This window comes from Dermochelys coriacea, chromosome 1 (assembly GCF_009764565.3).
Source record: "Dermochelys coriacea isolate rDerCor1 chromosome 1, rDerCor1.pri.v4, whole genome shotgun sequence".
Classification (NCBI taxonomy): Eukaryota; Metazoa; Chordata; order Testudines; family Dermochelyidae; genus Dermochelys; species Dermochelys coriacea.
In genome coordinates, this window is record NC_050068.2 from 245,989,786 (window position 1) to 246,010,448 (window position 20,663).

At 45.0% G+C, this 20,663-nt stretch overlaps 1 protein-coding gene across 2 annotated transcripts in view; it reads right to left on the reverse strand.

Moving 5' to 3' along the window:
• Nucleotides 1-9,984: 9,984 nt before the first annotated feature.
• PKP2 (plakophilin 2) overlaps nt 9,985-20,663 on the reverse strand; it is a 66,112-nt gene continuing 55,433 nt past the window's right edge. Inside the window, exons 11-14 of one of the 2 annotated variants that reach the window (XM_038413233.2) lie at nt 20,204-20,393; nt 18,323-18,410; nt 13,644-13,745; nt 9,985-10,915 (exon numbers count right to left, since the gene is read on the reverse strand). In XM_038413233.2, the coding sequence (XP_038269161.1) occupies nt 13,677-13,745; nt 18,323-18,410; nt 20,204-20,393 (347 nt within the window). In that variant the 3' untranslated portion in view covers nt 9,985-10,915; nt 13,644-13,676. Of the gene's footprint in view, nt 10,916-12,085; nt 13,746-18,322; nt 18,411-20,203; nt 20,394-20,663 lie in introns of those variants that run through there. The other variant, XM_038413224.2, reaches the window with a different exon arrangement.

Consider the following 20,663-nt stretch of genomic DNA (forward strand, 5'->3'; position numbering starts at 1 on the left):
GAGCTAGGTTATGTTCCGCTGGAAAATACCCCACCATATCCAGGCCACTGTTAACTCATAGATTTTCTTTTTCTCATCCTCTCACACCTAAAATGGCCCATTACACCCTTTCAGCTCCCTGCTTTATGCCAGAGAATTTTTAAAATAATGTAGAAATTATACACAGCTATTTCATCTAGAGTACAATTGGTACCAGTTAAAAAATCAACTCAATGGCAAAAATCTACTTTAATGCAGAGTTAAGGTTGCTTGGTTGTATGTCATCCTTTTGCAGGATGTTGAGCTGGGTGACAGTGAATGGATTGTAAAAAGAAGTAAAGCACTCGTATATTTCAGCAACTAACTGTGCATTTCCTGGTTTTCAGAAGTTTGAGTCTTGCTCAACTCAGAATTCTGCACGGGGATGACATCCCACCAAGTAAGCTTAACTCTGCATTAACCTAGTTTTTTTGTCATTGAATTTCCTGCTTTTAAAAGAAAAACAGATATTGTTAGTAGGATTTAGTAATCATTCAGGCAGTTGTACATATGTCTTACTATTTGCATACCAAGCCAGTCAGCCTTTCCTCTGATGAGCTGGCTCCAGCATCCCTATTACAGCACACCTCCATTGCTATACCCCTGACCCATTCACTTGATTCTCATTCACTGGTATATAAATGCATCTATTGCCACTTCTTTCTCCCTCCTGTAACCCAACTCACATGCAGTGCCTCAAGCAAAGGACAATGCAGTAGAATAGTGTGTCAGAATGGAGTTTGTGGTAGAGCCAGTGAGAGAAATCACAGATAGCATTTCTGTTCCAAATGACTGACAGTTTTATGTTTGAGAGAAAGCTCATCTGACCCCCTATCCAATGTACCCCATCTACAAGAAACAGGGGATGTCAGAGCTTATAATGCCATACGGTACACATTTTCCAGTCAGCCATGAACCCTCCAATTTCCTGATTAATGTATTTCGAACACTTATTAATAGCTTTCATACTGTCACTGTAGCAATTAGTCAGCGGCTCAGCCAAATCAGAGAAATTTATTGCAGCTCCCGGACACAAATCTCTGATGCCATCCAAATCTGCTCTCATACACTGTATGAGGTGCACAGCGAGAAAAAGGCCCAGATCATTTCTGCCCGAGTGAATCACCACGATATCCGGTAGATCACAACCTCTTAAGTCACCAACTAGACACTGTAGCATGGGCAAAATATGATCCCAACACAAGCTACCTCTCTCCACCCAAATCAGCCTGTTGTCAGCAATCCCCATGTCATGGTGTACTCCTTGCTCTCCCGCAAACTTCTGCAACTTTGTGATCCAGAAAATTGCTTAGAACCAACACACTGGCAGTGCTCACATTTCATTTTCCTGAGTGGTCAAGGTACCTGCGCTGTCAGTTCCAACCCTCTGCATAATGTGTCTTTGGAAACATCACATTTATCTGCCCTATCAGGAAGCAGCCACTTGTCCCTTCCTCCCCATCCCCTCAGAGGCTAGTAAAATACAGATTTTTCTCAAACAACCAGTCAAAGGCTTCTTTACCACCCAACCTCATTTCCCAAACCCCTCTATGGTTGCAACCCCTGTCCCTGTCTTTATCCCCCATTCCCACATCTCCACACATACAATCCTGTCTCCAGCTCCTCCTCACTCAATATGACAACAATTTTGGTTAGACTGGCTGCTGACTATTCTGCTGTGTTCACAGTAAGCCTCCCTCTAAAATAAAAACGTTATATTATGACAGAGGCAACATGTAGCAAGCAGAATGAGTTAGCAAATCTTTATTGCACAAGTGTACAAAGGTTCCAACTAGAGACATCAGTGGCAATAGCATCAGCACATTCCTTGCTCGTACTACCCACCCCTCCCACTCATCCTCATTTATCCCCCTCCCCATAACTCCCCTCTCCTTGCTGCAGCCCCCGACCCATTTCTCCACTGTCTAATATCCCTCCCCTCCCAGGAAGCAGTCAGATGTATGATTTGTTTTCCCCAAAGACTTTGATTACTTTCCGCCAAAACAAAATTACCACCCATGACTCACAAATTGTAGCAACCTCCAGACACTCACTCCCAAATTCCTTTAATTTTAAGTAGGGGCTTGTGATTAATTTCTCCTTCATTATGTTAATTGAAGGGTGAATTCAGAGCCTGTGAATTCACAGAGGTCTGTTATTCAGTCAGTCATTATTTAGTAGCTCTCAGTTTAATAGAATAAGGCAGCAGAAGGAAGCTGGTTTTTTGGGGGGGGACCTGTAACTCGGGAACACCTGAGTCAAATGATCCCAAATTTGGATCACTAATGCTGCTCCGTGCTCCCCCCAAAATGAGGCACACCAAATTCCCAAATAATCTGAGAAACTGTATAGATGTTAGAGCATTTACAAGAGTCAAGTTTTATAGCATAGCAAATAGTGGGAATGGAAACGTTCTGTTTTTCTGTATTGATGCTTGTACACTGTAAAAAATGCACATTTTCTTAAACACCATTCCCAATTCGGGTTCTTCAAAGATTTAGTGGGTGCCATGCACTACCTGTAAAACGTGACAGAGTGAGACCAACTACCTGAAGGGGGTTCCAAAGAGGATGGAGCTCAGCTGTTCTCAGTGGTGGCAGATGACAGAACAAGGAGCAATAGTTGCAGTGGACAAGGTCTAGGTTGGATATTAGGAAAAACTATTTCACTAGGAGGGTGGTGAAGCACTGGAATGGGTTACCTAGGGAGGTGGTGGAATCTCCATCCTTAGAGGTTTTTAAGGCCCGGCTTGACAAAACCCTGGCTGGGATGATTTAGTTGGTGTTGGTCTGCTTTGAGCCGGGGGTTGGACTAGATGACCTCCTGAGGTCTCTTCCAACCCTAATCTTCTATGAGTCTATGATTCATTTTGATCCACATCACATAAATAGTTTGATCTCTAACTCTGCAAAAAAACAATCTCCACCGCTCCCGAACCCACCTAGAAACTTTCTGAAAAATGACTATTTTTTCCAGGGCTTGTATCTCTGGAACCCCTGGCTCAGATGATCTGAAATTTAATTAATTAACCCTATCCTTCACCCACATGAGGTGCACCAAATTTCAAAGGAAGAATGACAATTTTAGATGACTTAGAAAGATTGATTTTTAAACAGAATTTGTGATACAGCCTGAAGGACAGTGGTGCTACTGCTCACTGTAATGGTGTTGAGAGCTGCCATACAATGATAATGTAATGAGATAGTAGAGTTTCCACCTTACACTCAAAACACGAAATAGCTGAGTATGATTTGTATTACAATAGAGGCCAGAGGCTCCAAAAGAGATTTGATCCTATTGTGCTGGGCATTATTTTTCCAACCTGGTTTGGTCATCCCTGATATGTTGCTTTATTAGTGCGCTTACGTTCAGCAAAATAATGTAGAATTTAGCTTCCTGAATTTTGCTCACTCTAAAAAAAGCTCTGGGGTAGAGGTCAGTTAAGTTACCGACTTTTTTCCCCACTTCCATTTCTGGCCACGAAGAAAGCAGAAGTGCTAGTCATATGACAAGAAAATCTGTTTTCACAAGATTTCCATCTCATTTATTTCAGAATTAAAGACTTAATTTTCTTATCCAAACCTGAACTCCTATTTTTGGTTTCTCAGCTGTAATAGAGATAGTTGCTTTTTGTATTACATGATACCTGCATCCACCCACAAGTTTTCCCACTAAAGATCACATACTCCATAGTGTTAGAAGCATGCTGAGAGTCCCATTTATGGGGATGAAAAAGATTTCCAAGTAGAATCACACCACCATATTACATTTTACAGCATCTTGCATTAGAGGACCTCAAAGCATTTTACAAGCATTAATTCATAAATCCTTACAAAAGCCCTGTAAGGCAGGTAAGTATTAGCCCCAATTTACAGACTGGAACACCAAGGCACAGCTAAGTTGACTCACTCAAGTTCACAGACAGTCAGTAGCGGAGGCAGAACAGAACCTGATTACTAGTCCTGTACTTTAACCATGAGATCCCAGTTCATCTTTACTAGCACAATGCTTTTCCTCTCTTGGTTGGGAGGGTGCGCATGTTCAGAAGTCTGTGTGTCTTTGAGGGGCGTTCTGGTGATTTCTGTAAATTATATTTAATATTGACATGTCAAATGATTAACCAATTCCTCTCCTTCCTAATATGCCTGGATATTTTGGTGCAGTCTTAGGGGCATATCGCTCGGAATAATGGGATAAAACTAAGGACATGAGAGCTTAGATAACTAACAGGTTAAATTTGTAACCATGATATTAAAGCCCTTTAACATGAATCATTTAAAAGTAGATTGGGTAAAGCACTGGGAGATGCATTAGAGGAAAGAATTCAAATTTATGATACTGAATTAGTAACTGTCCTGCTATCTGCATATGGAAAAAACTTTTGCAATCAGTGTGTGAAAGAAATGAACAGATTGTTTTTCCCCCCCCTGGAATTGTGATTCATTGGGAATAAACCTATAGAAGTGCAAAATACACAGAAAGGGGTAGGGAAAATACCAACTTAAATTTATTGAATGCTATAAAAAGGCTGGTTGTTCTCTTTGATGTGTCACTGACAAAAGCACTGCACTCTACCGGCTAATGCTACCCAGAAAGTCACACCCTTGGGTTACCTTGTTTGCTTCTGTAAGCGAGCTGTGCTCAGGGATCAAAAAATTCTTCCTCCTGCACAAGGTCAGAATGAATGGGTTTTGTTGGTAGGATTTAAAAATGTGGAGGGGTGGGGGGGAAGGAAGCAGTCCTGGGTTTACAATGGCGCCAGTGGCACCATGGAGCTAGGCCCATGCTCAGAAGGGGCCTTATCCTACTCCACTTGCACTGTGCCCCGAGACCCTGCCAGCTCCCCTCCCCCCGTGCCCACCACTTGCTCCTCTTGGCCTGCCAGCCAGCTGCGGGCTCCTCTCCGTCCCCTGGCCAGACCCCAGTGCATCTCCAGCTCTGACCAGTCTCTGCTTCCCATCACCTGTGGGGCCCTGCCTGTCTCCCCGGAGCTGAGCCGCTGGGGACTGGTGCAGAAGCCTGGCCAGTCTTGGTCGGTTAGGGGTTAGGTGGCCGCATGCCATTGGTTGCCGATCCCTGGGTTACACAATCTCTCTTGGAAGCTCCATAGAGCCAGATTGTTTTGGTATCAGCAATAGACTGAGGGCATCTGTGTGGGCATATAGACAATCCTATAAGTGACTAAAGTCAAAGCATGGCAGTCTAGTTGGGCAGCTGCCGTGGCCAGCATGCTCTTGTTTTCACTGAAAAGTCTCACAAGTAGTTGTAGCTCACGAAAGCTTATGCTCTAATAAATTTCTTAGTCTCTAAGGTGCCACAAGTCCTCCTTTTCTTTTTGCGAATACAGACTAACATGGCTGCTGCTCTGAAACAAGTAGTTGGTGATTTGTCCAAATGGTGAAAGATTTTCTGTACAGGTATCAACGGAATGTTTTTATTCCAAAAATAATAGCTTGACTTTTTTCTCTAGCTGAGAATGACTCAGCTTGGTTTCAGTCAGTGACGTGGAGACATATTCGCTTGGCTGCTCTCCGACATCCCTCATGTTATGTGACAAAACTGGCCCTCTCTCGCATGATGAAGTATCACATGACGGGATTCTTTGCCAAAATGAACAAGGAGCTCAGAGGATTTTTAGACTCCGTAAAGGTCTCTCTTGCCTCTTTCCCCAATACCAGCACGTTTCCTTTCCCAGGAGTTGATGCAAGGGCTGAAACATTTGGGAGAAACTTGTGATAATAACTTAGCATACCTAAGTATGCTTATAGCTCAGTTGTGTTCCAAAGATCAGGAGCCTGTTCAATTGCCATGACCTGTCTGCCACACGGTGAATCCCTTCCTTGTCTAGCTGGCAGCCCATATACACCACTGCTGGGCTCATAAAAAAACATTTACTTTGTTTTAAGCAAATTTCTGCTGCCTCCAACCTTTGAAGGACCTTCTCCAAGACTGACAGATGTTTGGTGTCATTTCTTCCTGTGACAAGGGTGTTGTCAGTCCTCACTACAACACGCAACACCTTTAATTAAATTTTCCATGGCCCTCTGACAATATTCCACAGGGCAATCTACTGTACTGGCATAAACCCTTGTGGCTGTTTAGAGGCGTACATTTCTTACAGTCCTCCTCCAGCCTCACCTGCTGGTATGCATACCACAGGCCCAGCTTACTGAATTTTTGATGCCTAACTAACACAGCCAACAAGTCCTCCCTTCGTAGAATGGGGTAATTGTCTAACTTGGAGACTTGACTCACTGTGATTTTATAATCCTTGCAGATGTGGATGATCTTGTCTGGTTTCACCACTGGTGCTATTGACAGGGCCCATTCAGAAAATGGCACTGGTGAAATGATACCCTCCTTTTCCAGCCTGGATAAATCGGTCCCAATCTTTTACTCTGAAGGCATAAGGAACTGGTCTTGCTTTAAGGTATTTTGGCTTGAGCCAATCCTAGATACCCCCGTTACATCCTCCAGGGTCACCAGCCCGCCTTTAAACATGGCTGGTTGAGCATCCAGGTCTTCTGGAATGCTGCTATTTTGCTAGGTTCTAATTTGAAAAATTACTCCCAATTCAGTTTTCATGGTTGCAACCAATCATTGCCTAAGAGATTTTGCCTTTATCTCTGGATCACTAGGATCGGTAACTTTTTCTTCTGGTTTTTATATTTTACAGAAAAAAACACAAAATCTACCTCCTGTCGGGGTTCCCTGGTGTAGGTACGTGGGCTCCTGCATTCACTAGTGCGCTCAGTCCTGCTTTGCACTAATATACATGTTCACTGATCACAGGATCTGAAGCCCCTTTACTTAGTTCAATTTGTACAGATTGATTATTTAAACTCTACTATTACTTTGTACAGGCCCACTTTCTTGCTTTTTAGATGGTACATATTGTGTACCTCCGTCTCTGGGTCTCCTATCTCCCCAAGGTAAAAAGCCCTCTGCTTTCTTCTTTTTGGCTGGCCTTTTGGAGTCTACCCTCCTGGACATGACAGCTGTTTGAGAGTCACCTTTGCATTTTCTGGCCAAGTGTCCAATCTTGAGACATATATGACTCCAGGCCGTTTTAAGTTTACAAAGGGGGGCAAAATGAGCTTCTCCAGAATGGAAATATACCTCAGGAGTCTGAGTCCCTTACAACTGGATTTGTATTTTGTTTATTGAGTCAGTTTGATTCTAAGTGCAAATCTTGTAAGTTTTCCACTGCTGCTTCCATTGAAATTGCTAAGTCTACTGCTTTGGGCCAGGTTAAGTTCCCTTGTGGCCAGAGTAACAGAGTCACTGGGCGATGCTCTGAAACTACTCCATATGAAGCCATCAGGACTCTGGGGGAGCATGCCTCCTATCTCTGAGCATACTGTCACCAGGGAAGGAAGCTTACACAGCTTCGACCTTCTTGGGTCTGACCTTGGAGCATTCAGCATCCCCTTCCACACTGTGCACTTCCCACAGCAAGTCTGTCTGGGCGGGGCTCCTGGAGAAGCCAGAGGGCCCTGCACTCCAACTCCGCAGTCAGATGTGACTCTCAGCCAGCCAGTAAAACAGAAGGTTTATTAGTCGACAGGAACACAGTGTAGGACAGAACTTGTTAGCACAGAAATCAGTGACTTTCAGCCAAGTCCATCTTGGAGAGTCCTGTGCCAGAAGCTCTGGACTCCTCCTATTCCATTTCCTCCAAGCAGACTGCCAGCTTCCAACGACACGACCTCCGACCCACTGGTGCTCCTTCTCCTTGTCTTTGTCTTGCTTCCCAGGCAAAGAGTCATCTGGTCATCACTTGGTTACATCCCTCTCCTGGATCTCAGGTTATGAAGGACACCGGTCATAGCATATGTGCAGGCAGCCTCACCTGCCCCAGAGGTCTCAGCCAAAGTCACACACCCCTATTCCTACCACCGAGGTATTGGTGCAGCACACAGGGAAACTGAGGCACACACAGTATTCATGCAAAACAGTAAAACTCACATAAGCTCCACAGTAAGACCACATACAACATAACAAGGGAAAACCCCCGCACTTCATCACAGCTAGCAATCGCCTTTGAATTCTCTCATTCATAATACCACAAACCAATCTGTCCCTCTAGGATGTTTCCAAAGGAGCAATATTCAGTTAATCTTTTTAGCTCTGTCACATACCCAGCTACAGTGTCACCCTGCCGCCTCATTCTACTATGAAACTGGAAACGTTCTACGACGATGCTTGGCTTTGATGGGTAATGCTCTGATAGGGTCATCTGCAGACCTTCCAGATTTGAATCCCTTGGTTTCTGAGTTTGTAACAAACACTGTAAGAGGGAGGAGGTTTTACTGCCACAGGCACTGAGGAAAAAATAGCTCTGTGGCTGCCCTGATCTATCATCTCATTTGAAAGAAAATAGTAGCCTGATTTTTCAATTTATTGCTGCCATTCCTCATTTTCTGTACTTATCGCCTCAATTTTCCCATTGTATTCTGATAGCCCAGTTAGCTCCTTGATGTCCACTTTACTACACCTTGCATGAGCTGCCATGACCTGTCCCCACTTGTAGCACGGTGGTAGCAGTTTCACTGTGTTTAGGAAGCAGAATTTGTCTTAATCTGGGCAATGAGGAGGTGTGTGAATTCAGGCTGCTGGTCTCTGTCCTACAACCCAAGGGACAGGGAAATCTGAGTTCTTTGGGCAAGCTGAGATAACCCTTGAGACACACTAATATCCAGACTCAGGGTGATTGACGAAACAGAAGCAATCCCTCAGTTTTCATAAGCTGCTTTCTAGGACACACTACCAGGCTAAACGCTTCTAAATGTTGCAAGGGCTGGAGCTCTTGTAGTCTCAGGGCTCATTATGGTTGCTAACTCTTCTCCCCCGCTGAGCTTTGCATGGACCCAGAAGCAGTGGTTGGGTTTAACTTAATAAGGTCTACGTTGGATATTAGGAAAAAACTATTTCACTAGAAGGGTGGTGAAGCACTGGAATGGGTTACCTAAGGAGGTGGTGGAATCTCCATCCTTAGAGGTTTTTAAGGCCCGGCTTGACAAAGCGCTGGCTGGGGTGATTTAGTTGGGGATTGGTCCTGCTTTGAGCAGGGGGTTGGACTAGATGACCTCCTGAGGTCTCTTCCAACCCTAATCTCCTATGATTCTATGATATACCTTATAATTTCTATCCCAAATTGGAAAAAAAATCATATACACAGTCTAATAAAGCTATTTGGCTATGATACCTAATTGTGGATGGCTGCAACTGAACTCTGATTGGCAAGGGGGAGAGAGAGAGAGATAGAGAGCCCTGCCCCTTACTTACCAGCCATGACAGCAGAGAGAGGAAGTTAGATGGGCGGAACAAGGAAAAGAATGAACCACTCTCTGGCAGTGAATCCACCTCAATATCCCATGGTCCTAGCACAGCACTATTAACTACTAATTATTTCTGCTAAAAGAGAATGGAGGTTCTTCTGGTTAATACAGGAGCCCAAGACTTAGGAGATCTGGATTCAATTCCCAGCTCTGCCACAGACTCCCTGGATGACCTTGGGTAAATCACTTAATCTCTCTGTAACTCAGTTACCCCTCTCTAAAATGGGGGGTAATAATGTTTCCCAGCTTCATAGGAACATAATGAGGATAATTTTATTAATGTTTATGAGATGCTCAGATACAACCGGGGTGATCAGCCCGATAGAAAACATCTCTGCAAGGCTAGTGAGAACTCAGGAATGCCAAGTGTTTTGGCAGATCATTACTGCATCTGCAAGGAATGCTGTAACAGGCACCCTCTTGTAAACAGATTAATACAGGAGTTCTTTGCTATAACCAGAAACAGCTAAACTGCATCACTACATGGTCCTTTTACAGCAATTCTGTTTCTCCATACCAAGATCTAATAACAAAAATGGACTTACCCTCTTTAAGGTAGATAAGGCTTGAAAGCAGAAAGTTTTCACTCAGAACCAATATTTCCATTAAGAGCAATACAATCCAAAGGCAGATTTTCCATTTGAGCGAGTGCTTTATTATTTCTCCAGTTAACAGTTTTTCTCCCTAGGAGTCCAGTTGAAATGTTTTTGATTTCATATATACGAAGAAGCTCAGCTGTAATAAGTTGCCTTGGCAGAATTTGATTTTTATCAATTTAAATGTTCTGTTGCACAAAATTATGAGCTTTAAGCATTTTTTCACAGTTGCAGGACATTTGGGTGGGTCAGACAGCACTTACTTAATGACAGCAGATACTGAGATTCAAAAAGTTACAGCTACCTAAATGGAGCCCCAGCCCCAGATCTGCTAATGCCGGCATTACAACATGTTTTGCACACTTTAATATGGGAGTCTAGAAAGTTCTCAAGCAGCGTTTTTCTTACTTTGCCTATCTGTACATTTTGATTATCATCAATGGAAATATTTTTTCATTGTTTTGTATGTGTATGTTGGTAAATGTCAATTTTACCATTTACCAATAAAAAACAAATCCTCCCAAGCCTAATAATAAGGTGTGTCCCTATATTTCTTCCCAAACATCCCTATTTATCACTTTCAAATGCTGGCTGCTCTGACTTTTCCTGCTTAGAACGGCAAAATACATTTTGAACACTCATGATTTAAAGGGACACTGCCAACATAAAAAACCCCCATTCTGTACTTGCTATAACTAGCCCCATAATTAATTCAATCTGACGTCAAGGGGAGCAGAGTTAGGCCAGCCTGGAGCACTTTTGAAAGTCTCCCTCTCAATTCTTAGATCTTCTTCTCTGTTTCTGTGGTACTTGTGTTGGTTTTCATTCTTCACTTTCACCCTTTATGCTCTTTGTATACTTTTTTGCATTTCACTCATTTCAAGGCAGTACAACACTGTTCAGTGCCACTTCCTGGTGTCCATTCATTAGTACAATGCAGCAGGGTTTGGTTTCAGAACACTGGAGAGAAATATTCAGATTTTAAATATCTGTTTTCAATAGCATTTAAAAAATAAAAGAAACATTTTAACATACATGAGGTTGTATGCTTGTCTTTCCCTTGTAGTTTTTTTTTTTTTTTAGCAACATCTATATTTGGGAATAAAACTTGTTGCAAATGCCCATATTTTAAGAACCTCCCACTTAATGCATTTGGTGTTAGTTATTCAAAGCAAAGAAAAAGCCTCAACTAATACATGAAAATGATCTAGGGTAGGAAAATAGTGATGTTTGTTAAACTTCCTGGGACAAATTCTGCATTGGATGCACATATGTGCCTCCCACAGAAGTCAATGACAGCTATGTAGATCTGAGAGCAGAATTTAGCTCCCAAGTATCCAGAGATATATTTGCATATGCTACTGTGCTGTGCTTTGTTTGGTTATAGCTTTAGGTAAGGTAAGATCTGAAACTTTGGTGAGGACTGTTAAAATGCATGGGTACAGCTCTTGGCCCATTAAGTCTTTGCTCCCAGTCATAAAGCAGACTCTGCTGAGGATTTCCATAATGTGGAGGAATCCTTGGGTGGATCAGGGCTACAGGAATAGCTCCTGTGCCAGAGGCTGGTAGTGAAGTTGCTGTGAGGTGAAGGCTGGGCAAAAGAGGGCTATAAATAGGTATGGCCAGATTCTCAGAAGGCATAAAATTAGCATAGCTCCAATGCCTTCAATGGAGTGCCATTGATTTATGCTAGTTGATCATCTGGCCCATCGAGTTTTATACATTAAAGATCAGCTGCTGGCTCAAAGAAGGCATGAAAAATTTATGAAGAGACAGTTCTTTTTTACAGAGGGCATTGCATGTTTTCTGTATTTTAGCCTACTTCCCTTCCTCCAGATACAAGACCATGTCATAAATCCCAAGTGTCGTATTACTTAGATTTTCATCTGCTGTTACCTATTCCCACGGCTGAAGTCACACTGCTCTGATTGTCAGATTGCAATTAACTGCTGTGAAGAGACTATGATTTTCCGATGGATAATTTATATCTGCAAGTGAAACCATATCAAGCAGGATAAGATGAACTCCTAAACAACAATGTCCCTAATCTCTCACTTATATCCTTAGTAATAAAGATAAGGACCAATCTCCACTCTTGTTACCATTAAATTAAAAAACTGGTGCACAATATTTTAAAATTCTGCAAATTTTATTTGTCAAAATAACATTATATAATGTTAGTTCCAATTATTTTGGTACTTTATTTCAAAATACCTGTCAGCAAGTATGTCTGTACCAATACACACACAAAATTCCCACAGGGGTAGAGAAACCCCTACGACAACCCAGTTCTTGTTTCTCCCCTCCCAAAGCCCAGCCGGGGGGCCAGATATTCACACTCCTTTTCCCCCAGAGCCCAGCCAGGGGGCCCTCCCTGGCTTAGACACTTACATCTGCTACTCTCCTAGAGCCCAGGGATCCAGAGGGAGAAACAGCCTGATGCTGGGTCCCAGGCTTGCACAGAGTTTCCTGCATGCTGCCACCTCCTTCCTTCAGGGCATGCTGGGAACTGCAGCTGCTGGGAACCCTCCAGTTCCTTCCCCCTCCCCCTGGCCTTGTTTTCTATTTTTTGAGCTGGGCTCTGATGGGTCCAGTTGCCTCTAGTGGCAGCCTTTGCAGCCCTTTTTTGTGGGGAAAAAAAGGAAATTCTGCGCACATAACATTGATTTCTGCAAAAATCTGCATTGCGCAGTGGCACAGAATTCCCCCCCGAAGTAACTTGCTGGCACTTTTTAAAACTCCTTCTGGGACACAGCCAAAAATTCTGCCAACAGTGAAAGTGAGGTGGGGAGGAAAGTGAGCTGAAGCTGCATTACTGCTTGTCAATTTTGCTATTGCTGCTGAGATCTCAAAGCAAAAGAGACTGGTGAGCCATTGAGCACATGAATACAAGAAATAGAAAAACAAAAAAATAAAATAAAACAAAGTCAAACACTCCCTTCAAAAAAAAACAACTAACTTTCTGGGTGCTTTTAAAAATGCACATGATAAAACAACTTTTTGTATATTCTGTTCCATTTCACACGGTGTGGAGATAAATGTTTAGTGCTGCGCATGCATGATGAAAGGAAGACTACAATTGCGGCTAACAAAAAGTTATTATTCCCTGAGCAGCACACTTGAAACTTACCCCCTGGAGAATTTCATCTTTAAAAAGTAGCCTATAAAGAATTTGTTGCAGGTCAGAATTTCAAACCTCTCTGTACACCTATTGTTTGAAACACTGACTAGAATAGTACACTTAAAAAAATTTGCACTAGGAATCCCTAACACCACCATCTTAGGCAATTGGTATTTTGAAATACACTGAGAACAGTGTGATATAGGGTAAAGGCAGAAGACAGCATCAGCTGTCATACAAAATCAGTCTCTGTTTTGTCAGATACTTGACAGCACTTTATCAGGTTGCTGATGTTGCACCAGCCCCGGCTGGGAACTGTTTACTGGTAACAGCTGCAGCAGAGCTGAAAATGAATAGATTGCTAGCAGAAGGCGGCTGGTTGTGTGCACAGAGAAAGGGGAAGAAGGACCAGGGACAGACCTGAGCATGGCTGGTGGTGTTTCTCTCAGGTCCAGCCAAAATACCCTCTAAACACAGAAAGGAAGAGAAATAACAGGACATTATTTCAAAAGATGTACTTGATAGTTCATGGTGGCCAGGCTGATATGAGTAGATAATTATACAAACCCATACACAGTCTCTATATATTTGTAGCCTGCCTTAGTCTTTGAGTGAGTTGTATGCTCTCGTTGTCCGGTTATTGACGAAATCTATCTTCTTAAATTGAGCCTTTGGAATGAAACAAAAAGATCTAATTACAGTTAATGACAATTCTGAAAACAAAGGGAATGCATAGGACAAAAACCAACTGCCAGCCACAGACAAAGCATATGAAATGTTACTGTAAAAGGATGATCAAAGATTTTATTTGATCTTATTTGGTCAAGTAATTCCTCTTGCTTCTTTGTCAGCCTAATTTTTCAAAAGTGAGCAGTGATTTTAGGCACCTCAAATTTTCATTGCCCAATCTAAGACACCTTAAAAAGGTTTGATTTTCATAAGGACAGTGCTCAGAAGTTTTTGAAAACCGGGCCCCTTTAAAGAAGTCTCAGTTTGAACACAAAAAAGTGTCCCTAGTGACTTTTGAAAATTCAGGCCATCAGCTTTTATCTTAACTCTATGACACTGTAATGAATTTGTGGTTGTACACAATGGTGACTAATGCTAAAGGTGATTCAGTTACAGCATCTTACTTTACAACCTAGATTTCTGGTTTGCATATATACTGCTGTGTATGCAATACTGGTAAAAGAATGTTCTGTATACTGTGGTGAAATGCAATTTTTTTATTACGAAAACTCAAGCTCCAATTTTGCATTTTGTCTACTTTAGCTTTGTTTTTTGCTACTGTGATGGGAGGCACAATGTGCAGTAGACTTGCTTGCCAGACCTTAGATGAGAGGCCATTACTTTTAAGTCTGCCTGGAGAGCTGTGACAAATTAAACCAACTTATTATATCTATGGTTGACCGATGCTCTAATTTCAGACAGGAAAAAACATGCAGCACCAACTCAAAGATCTGTTCTTTTAATTTACTGAAAGTTTTAAAAGGTGAAATTTCTAAACAGCAGGAAAAAAAGAATGAGGAAATTTTTAAGAAATTCAGGGAAGAGGCACTCAACTCATCAACCAGATTTAAGTGATCCCCCTTGTGGGCTGAAAAAAGCAATTGCATAGGCTCCAAGTGGAAAGACGAGAGCTGGTTTGCTGGCCAATTCTGGTTTGACCATTTCCTGTTTGTTTAATTTGGCCAACACTCCTTCCCCTGCCATTCCCTTTTGTCGGTAAAATTTATGTCATGCAGGGACTTGAAAAAAACTACACCCCGACTGACATAAGTTACACCGACAGAAGCGCATGTGAGGACAGTGCTATGTTGGCAGGAGACGCTCTCCCACTGATATAGCTACCGCCCTCATTGGGGGTGGTTTAATTATGCCGATGGGAGAGCTTTCTTCAGCACAGAGCGGCTACGTGGGTGACCTTACAGCGGCACAACTGCAGCAGTACAGATGTGCTGCTGTAAGCTCTCTAGGCCTTGTCTACACTACATAGTTTGTTGGCAAAAGGCAGCTTTTGTCGACAAAACAGTGGAGGTGTACACACTACAATGCTTCTTTTGTCGGCAAAACTCTTGTTTTGCCGACAAAATAAAACCACCTCAACAAGAGGCATAAAGTGTTTTGCAGCAAAGTTAAAGCGACAAAGCATCAGTGTAGATGTTGTTGTTTGTTATGTCAACATAATTGGCCTCCCCCAGTATCCCACAGTTCTCACTGTGACTGCTCTGCATATTGTTTTGAACTCCGCTGCCCTGCATTCCAGCTACATAGGCATATAACCCTCCCCTTTCAAAGCTCCGGGAAGTTCTGAGAACTGAGCACGTTGCTCCGCTCCAGAAGCAACCAGAAGATAATTAATGTGGAATCCTGCTCTCTCCTGGACTAGGAGCACAGCGGCAAGCAGGCTGCTGCTGCGGAGGGGGCTGATGTGTGTGAGGGTTCCCCCTCCCCCAGATTCAGGACTGCTGACAGTCCAGCTGCTGTCTGAACTTAAAAGACAGTATGATAACCCACTCACACTCACCCAACACAAACACGGTCTCTGTCCCCCCTCTTCCATTCCCCACACTTCAATTGAGAAGCAGCTGGTAATCTAGTAGGATGCCTATGGAATTATGGGATTGAGAAACCTGCATCATGTGATGCTGTACCTGCTCCTTAAGGCATTGCAAACCGTTCCCAAAGCACCCCGCGACCAGTTGCACCGTGGGATAGCTATCCACAGTGCACTGTTCTCTGTGTCGATGCAACAGCTGCTAGTGTGAATGCACTCTTCTGAAACAAGGACCATAGTGTGGACATGCAACAGTGGTTTAATTAAAGTGGTGGCTGCATGTCAGCGCAACTTTTGTCAACAAAACTCTTTAGCCTAGCCTACCCTAGCCTAGACATAGCCTAACACCTGGGCTTTAAATAAACAAAGAAAAAAAACCCAGAACAAAACTGCCTTGATGGTGGTGCCCTGCCCTGCCTTTGTTTTTATTGATGTCTTATTTCCTCCATGTCAAATTAGTTCAGCAGGTGCTGGATTCACACCTGCTGATGTATAGCCTACCACCAGTACTACTGCATCAAGAGCTCTGGCTTGGTGGTAGGAGACTGGTGGCAGGCGAGCTCCCTCCCACCCGTGCTTCAGGCCATTTGGTGGAGCGCGGGTCCGCTGCTCTATCTTGGCATTTACCTTTCTGCCACGCATCCGTCTCTACTGGAGAACTGGCACGGTTTAGAGGGCAGGGTGGTAGAGCGGCTCGGGAGATGGACAGGACTACTCCGGTGTCTCTCCCTTCGAGGGAGGGCACTGGTGCTTAATCAACTAGTCCTGTCCATGCTCTAGTACTGGCTCAACACCCTGGTCCCAGCCCCAGGTTTCCTGGCCAACCTCCGGACATTGATTCTGGAGTTCTTCTGGTCAGGACTGCACTGGGTCTCTGCAGGGGTTCTCCATCTACCCCGGAGGAGGGAGAGTAGGGCCTGAAGTGTCTCCACACTCAGGCCCATGTCTTCCGCCTCCAGGCCCTGCAAAGGCTCCTTTATGGTCAGGTAGTCCGGTGTGGAGCGTACTGGCGCACGCCTTCCTGCGCCACTTCCGGGGGCTGCAATATGACAGGCAGCTCCTTTATCTCCATCCGAGAAGTCTTCCATGAGACTTCTCTGAGCTGCTGGTCTTCTACCAGGACCTCCTCTGGAAACTGTTCACAGCGACCAGGTCCATGGGGGAAGATCTCCTCGCGGAGTCCCTGCTACACAACCCCCAGCTCTGTGTGCAGGTGGCGGAGTCCCCCTCGGTGCGCCAGAGGTTTGTCCTGGCAGAAGTCACCAGAGTCGGAGACCTTCTGTACTACAACCGGGGAGATTGGCTTGATCCCCTGACGCTTGCTCAGCGCATGGGGCTCTCCAGACCTCGTATTCCCCTGCGCGTACTTCAGGAGGCGAGGGCCGCTTTGCCGCTCACTGTTCGGGTTTATCTCAACCGGGTCCTAAGGGAGGGCATGCCCCGCCCACCCTCCATGCCAGGCCCTCTGGACCTTTTCATCGGGCCCCTGCCCTGTGGACCAGACTGACCCCCCCGCCCCTTCACCGTGAGCTGGCTACACGAGCTGCAGCCAGTCCGTTTCCAGACCGCACCAAGGAAACATCTATACACGCTCGTGCTCCACACCCTTCACATCCTCACCCTCATGTCCCGCCCCGACACAAAGTGGCGGGACCTCCTGCCACCTCTAGAGGGTGAGGAGCCCTGGTGGGCCAGCCTATATTCCATCTTGGTCCCGAGGCCCGCCGGGGATATCAGTTGGCGGCTCCTTCACGGGGCCGTGAGCATGGGTGTGTACTTGGCGTGGTTCACCCCAATCCCGGACACCTGCCCCTTTTGCGGCGTGAGGGAAACCCTGGCACACGTCTACTTGGAGTGCGCCAGGCTGCAGCCCCTATTCCGGCTCCTCACGAATATTTTGTTAAGATTTTGGTTGCACTTTTCCCCTCACCTCCTTATCTATGCACTCCCTGTCCATGGCTCCACTAAGTCACGGGACATCCTGGTCAGCCTCCTCCTGGCCCTGGCTAAAATGGCCATCTATAAAACCAGGGTGAGGAGGCTGGCCGACAGAGTCTCCTGTGACTGTAGGGCCTATTTCTGATCCTCCGTCCGTTCACGTATCAGGGCAGAGTTCTTCTGGGCGGCGTCCACTGACTCCCTTGATGCCTTTAAGGAGCAATGGGCGCTATCCGGGGTTCTCCGCTCTGTGTCCCCGTCCAGTTCCCTTCGTTTGACCCTTTGACCGCACTCCTGTCCCTGTTGTTCATTAGTTGTCCCCTGTAATAATTTGGTTTTCCAGGTCCTGTGGACCCCCCTCTTAGGCTGGGGGAGGGGGGGAATCCTTTAGCAGTGGGCAGGCTTTGCCTGCCCACTTCCTGGATCCTAATAAGACCATTACTACTGCAACAACAAGCAACAGCATCTACATCAACTCTAGCAGCACATAGGAAGCCCAAAACAGAGACAATTTGAGGGGGGTTGAGGGCACTCGTTAGCGAGCGGGAACCAACACACAGACGTCAAATCAAGAAAACAATTCTCCCCAGTGTGATCCACACCATGGATTTGTTACCAGCAATGCAGAACTACCAGATGTTCTACGTGTGTTCTGTATACAGGACATTGCATTCTATGAACTGCACAAAGAAACCCCCAAAGCAGTTTAATTTGAAGGCAGATTCAATGTTTGCAATAACTCAGATCTTACCTTTTTGTAGGCACTGTGGAGATCAGTATGTGACCACAAGGAGTACAGGAGAACTGAGGCAGCTTTGCTAGCTTTGTTGAACATATTACTGCAATTTGTAAAAATAAATATAAAACATTTAAAATACCAATTCGTGAACACAATGTGTGTTCAGACTTAAAAACATGATTGTTTTGATCAGTTCCTCCTTCATTTCCCTGACAAGAGTAGAGTTCATTCTCCCAGGTTCCCCAATACAGCTCATGACATCCCTACCACCTACAGTAGCATAGGGGACACGCTTCCTTGCTTTAGCTATTAGTGATGATATTCCCAACAGAGTAGTCTGAACTCTCCACCTCTGAGGGGTATTCATTAAGGGCGAAAGACACTGCAGCACAGTGGGCCCATCGAATGCCCTCTGCACTAGTTAAGCCCAATATTAAAGGTTAAAATGGGGCTTTAGTTTATGGACGGTCCTGGGTAGGCCCCCTGCACTGAGGTGAATTTCACCCATATGAGAGAAGGGCTGGCACAAAGAGAATTATTCATATAAAAGATCTAATCCTCCAACAGATGAATTTCCTATAATATAGGATGTGCCTACGCTGCTCGCTCCTTACAGCGGCTGATAGACTACATACATTGCACACCTTCCTAGTACAGGTATAAAAAGCAGTATAGATAGTGAGACACTGCTTTAGGCAAGCAGAGTAAAGATACGCCTGAACCCTGTGGGTATGTACCTTACTTACACAGCTCTCTACATGCCCTAGCAGTGCCTCCCCTATCTACACCACCATTTTTACCAGCATAGTGTCCCACTGCCTCCCTGCTGCCAGAGCCTTTCCCCGCTGTGTTTCCTCTGCCAGAGCCTTTCACTGCCACATGCAGCAGTACACACTGCACATGTACACACTGTACACACTGCAGGTGGACAGTGCTTGCTTTTCACTGCTGTGTGTATCTATACATGCCCTACATGATGCCACCAGTGGTGTGCAGTGGAGACATAGCCGTAGCATATTATTAAGACTACGATTTAGTCATGGGTATTTTTAGTAAAAGTCATGGACAGGTCATGGCAATAAACAAAAAGTCACGGCCCGTGACGTGTCCATGACTTGTATTATAAATACCCTGACTAAATCTTTGGTGGTCTGGGAGGCTCCAGGGAGCTGCAGGTGTTCGGAGTGGGGGGCCGCTCCGGTGGACACTGCTGTTGCTCTGGCACACCATCGCTGTTGCTGGGAGGCTTGGCCCGGAACCCTGCAGCTGCTGCTGCTGGTGGGGGGTGGCCTGAGGCCTTGCTGCTGCTTTTTGCAGGGAGAGGGGTGGCCCGGGGCCTCACCGCTGCTGCTCTGGGGTGGGGGGAGGAGGGAGCGGCCTGGGGCACAATAGCTGCTGCTGGTGGTGGGGTGGCCTGGGGAGCCACTGCTGCTGCTGGTGGTGGGGCGGCCCGGGATGCCACTGCTGGTCCCAGACCATTGCTCCGGGGCAGCGCCCAGGACCAGTTGCCTGGTGCCTCCGGAGCAGCGGCCGGTGTAGCTGGCCCTGGTGCCGTCCGAGCTACAGCTGTTGTGGCTGGCCCCGGGGCCACCTCAGTTTCAGGCAGCCCTGGGCTCAGCCGCACTTGCCGTTGCAGAAGTGACAGAGGTCCCAGGAAGTCACAAAATCCGTAATTTCCGTGAAAGATTAGCAGCCTTACCTATCACCTTTTGAGGAGCCATTAAAAAAGACAGGGTAGAGCAGTTATTTAAAAAGGCTTCATTGTTTTACCCAATGTATTTGATTTGAGTCACACTACGATTATTATTTAGGCTGTCTATTCCTTTAAGTTATATTCTTTCCAATGGATGCTGCTGCTCTTTTATCTTGGGGGAGAACTTTAAAATGGCTTACCTGTCACTCATGCTGATGTTCATTATTTTTGGTAGGCCATCTGTATTTAGTAGAAGCCGTGCATTCTGGGAGCTGTTCTGGGTCAAGTTGTACAAGGTGTAGCAGACAGAAGCCATGGTCTCATTGGTAACATCTGACCCTTGGACAGAGTCAGGAAGTATGGAGACCAAATCTGATAAGACGTTTCTGGCTAGAGGATGAAAGGGAAACAAAGAATTCAACTACATATGTACCATATATTCTGCTTTGTATAAACAACACACGAATACCAGGTTTACTCCACCTATGTTACTGGGTGTCTGCTAACAGGTGGGCTGTCACTTCATAAGAAAGTTCATGGTTGTATTTTATAGCCAATTGTGGGTATAATGATGTCTAGCTATAAATATTGTTAGGCTGATATTTCCTCCCTACAGTGTATTTTGCAGCCCCCCCAGTCTGAGGCAGATTAACATGTATT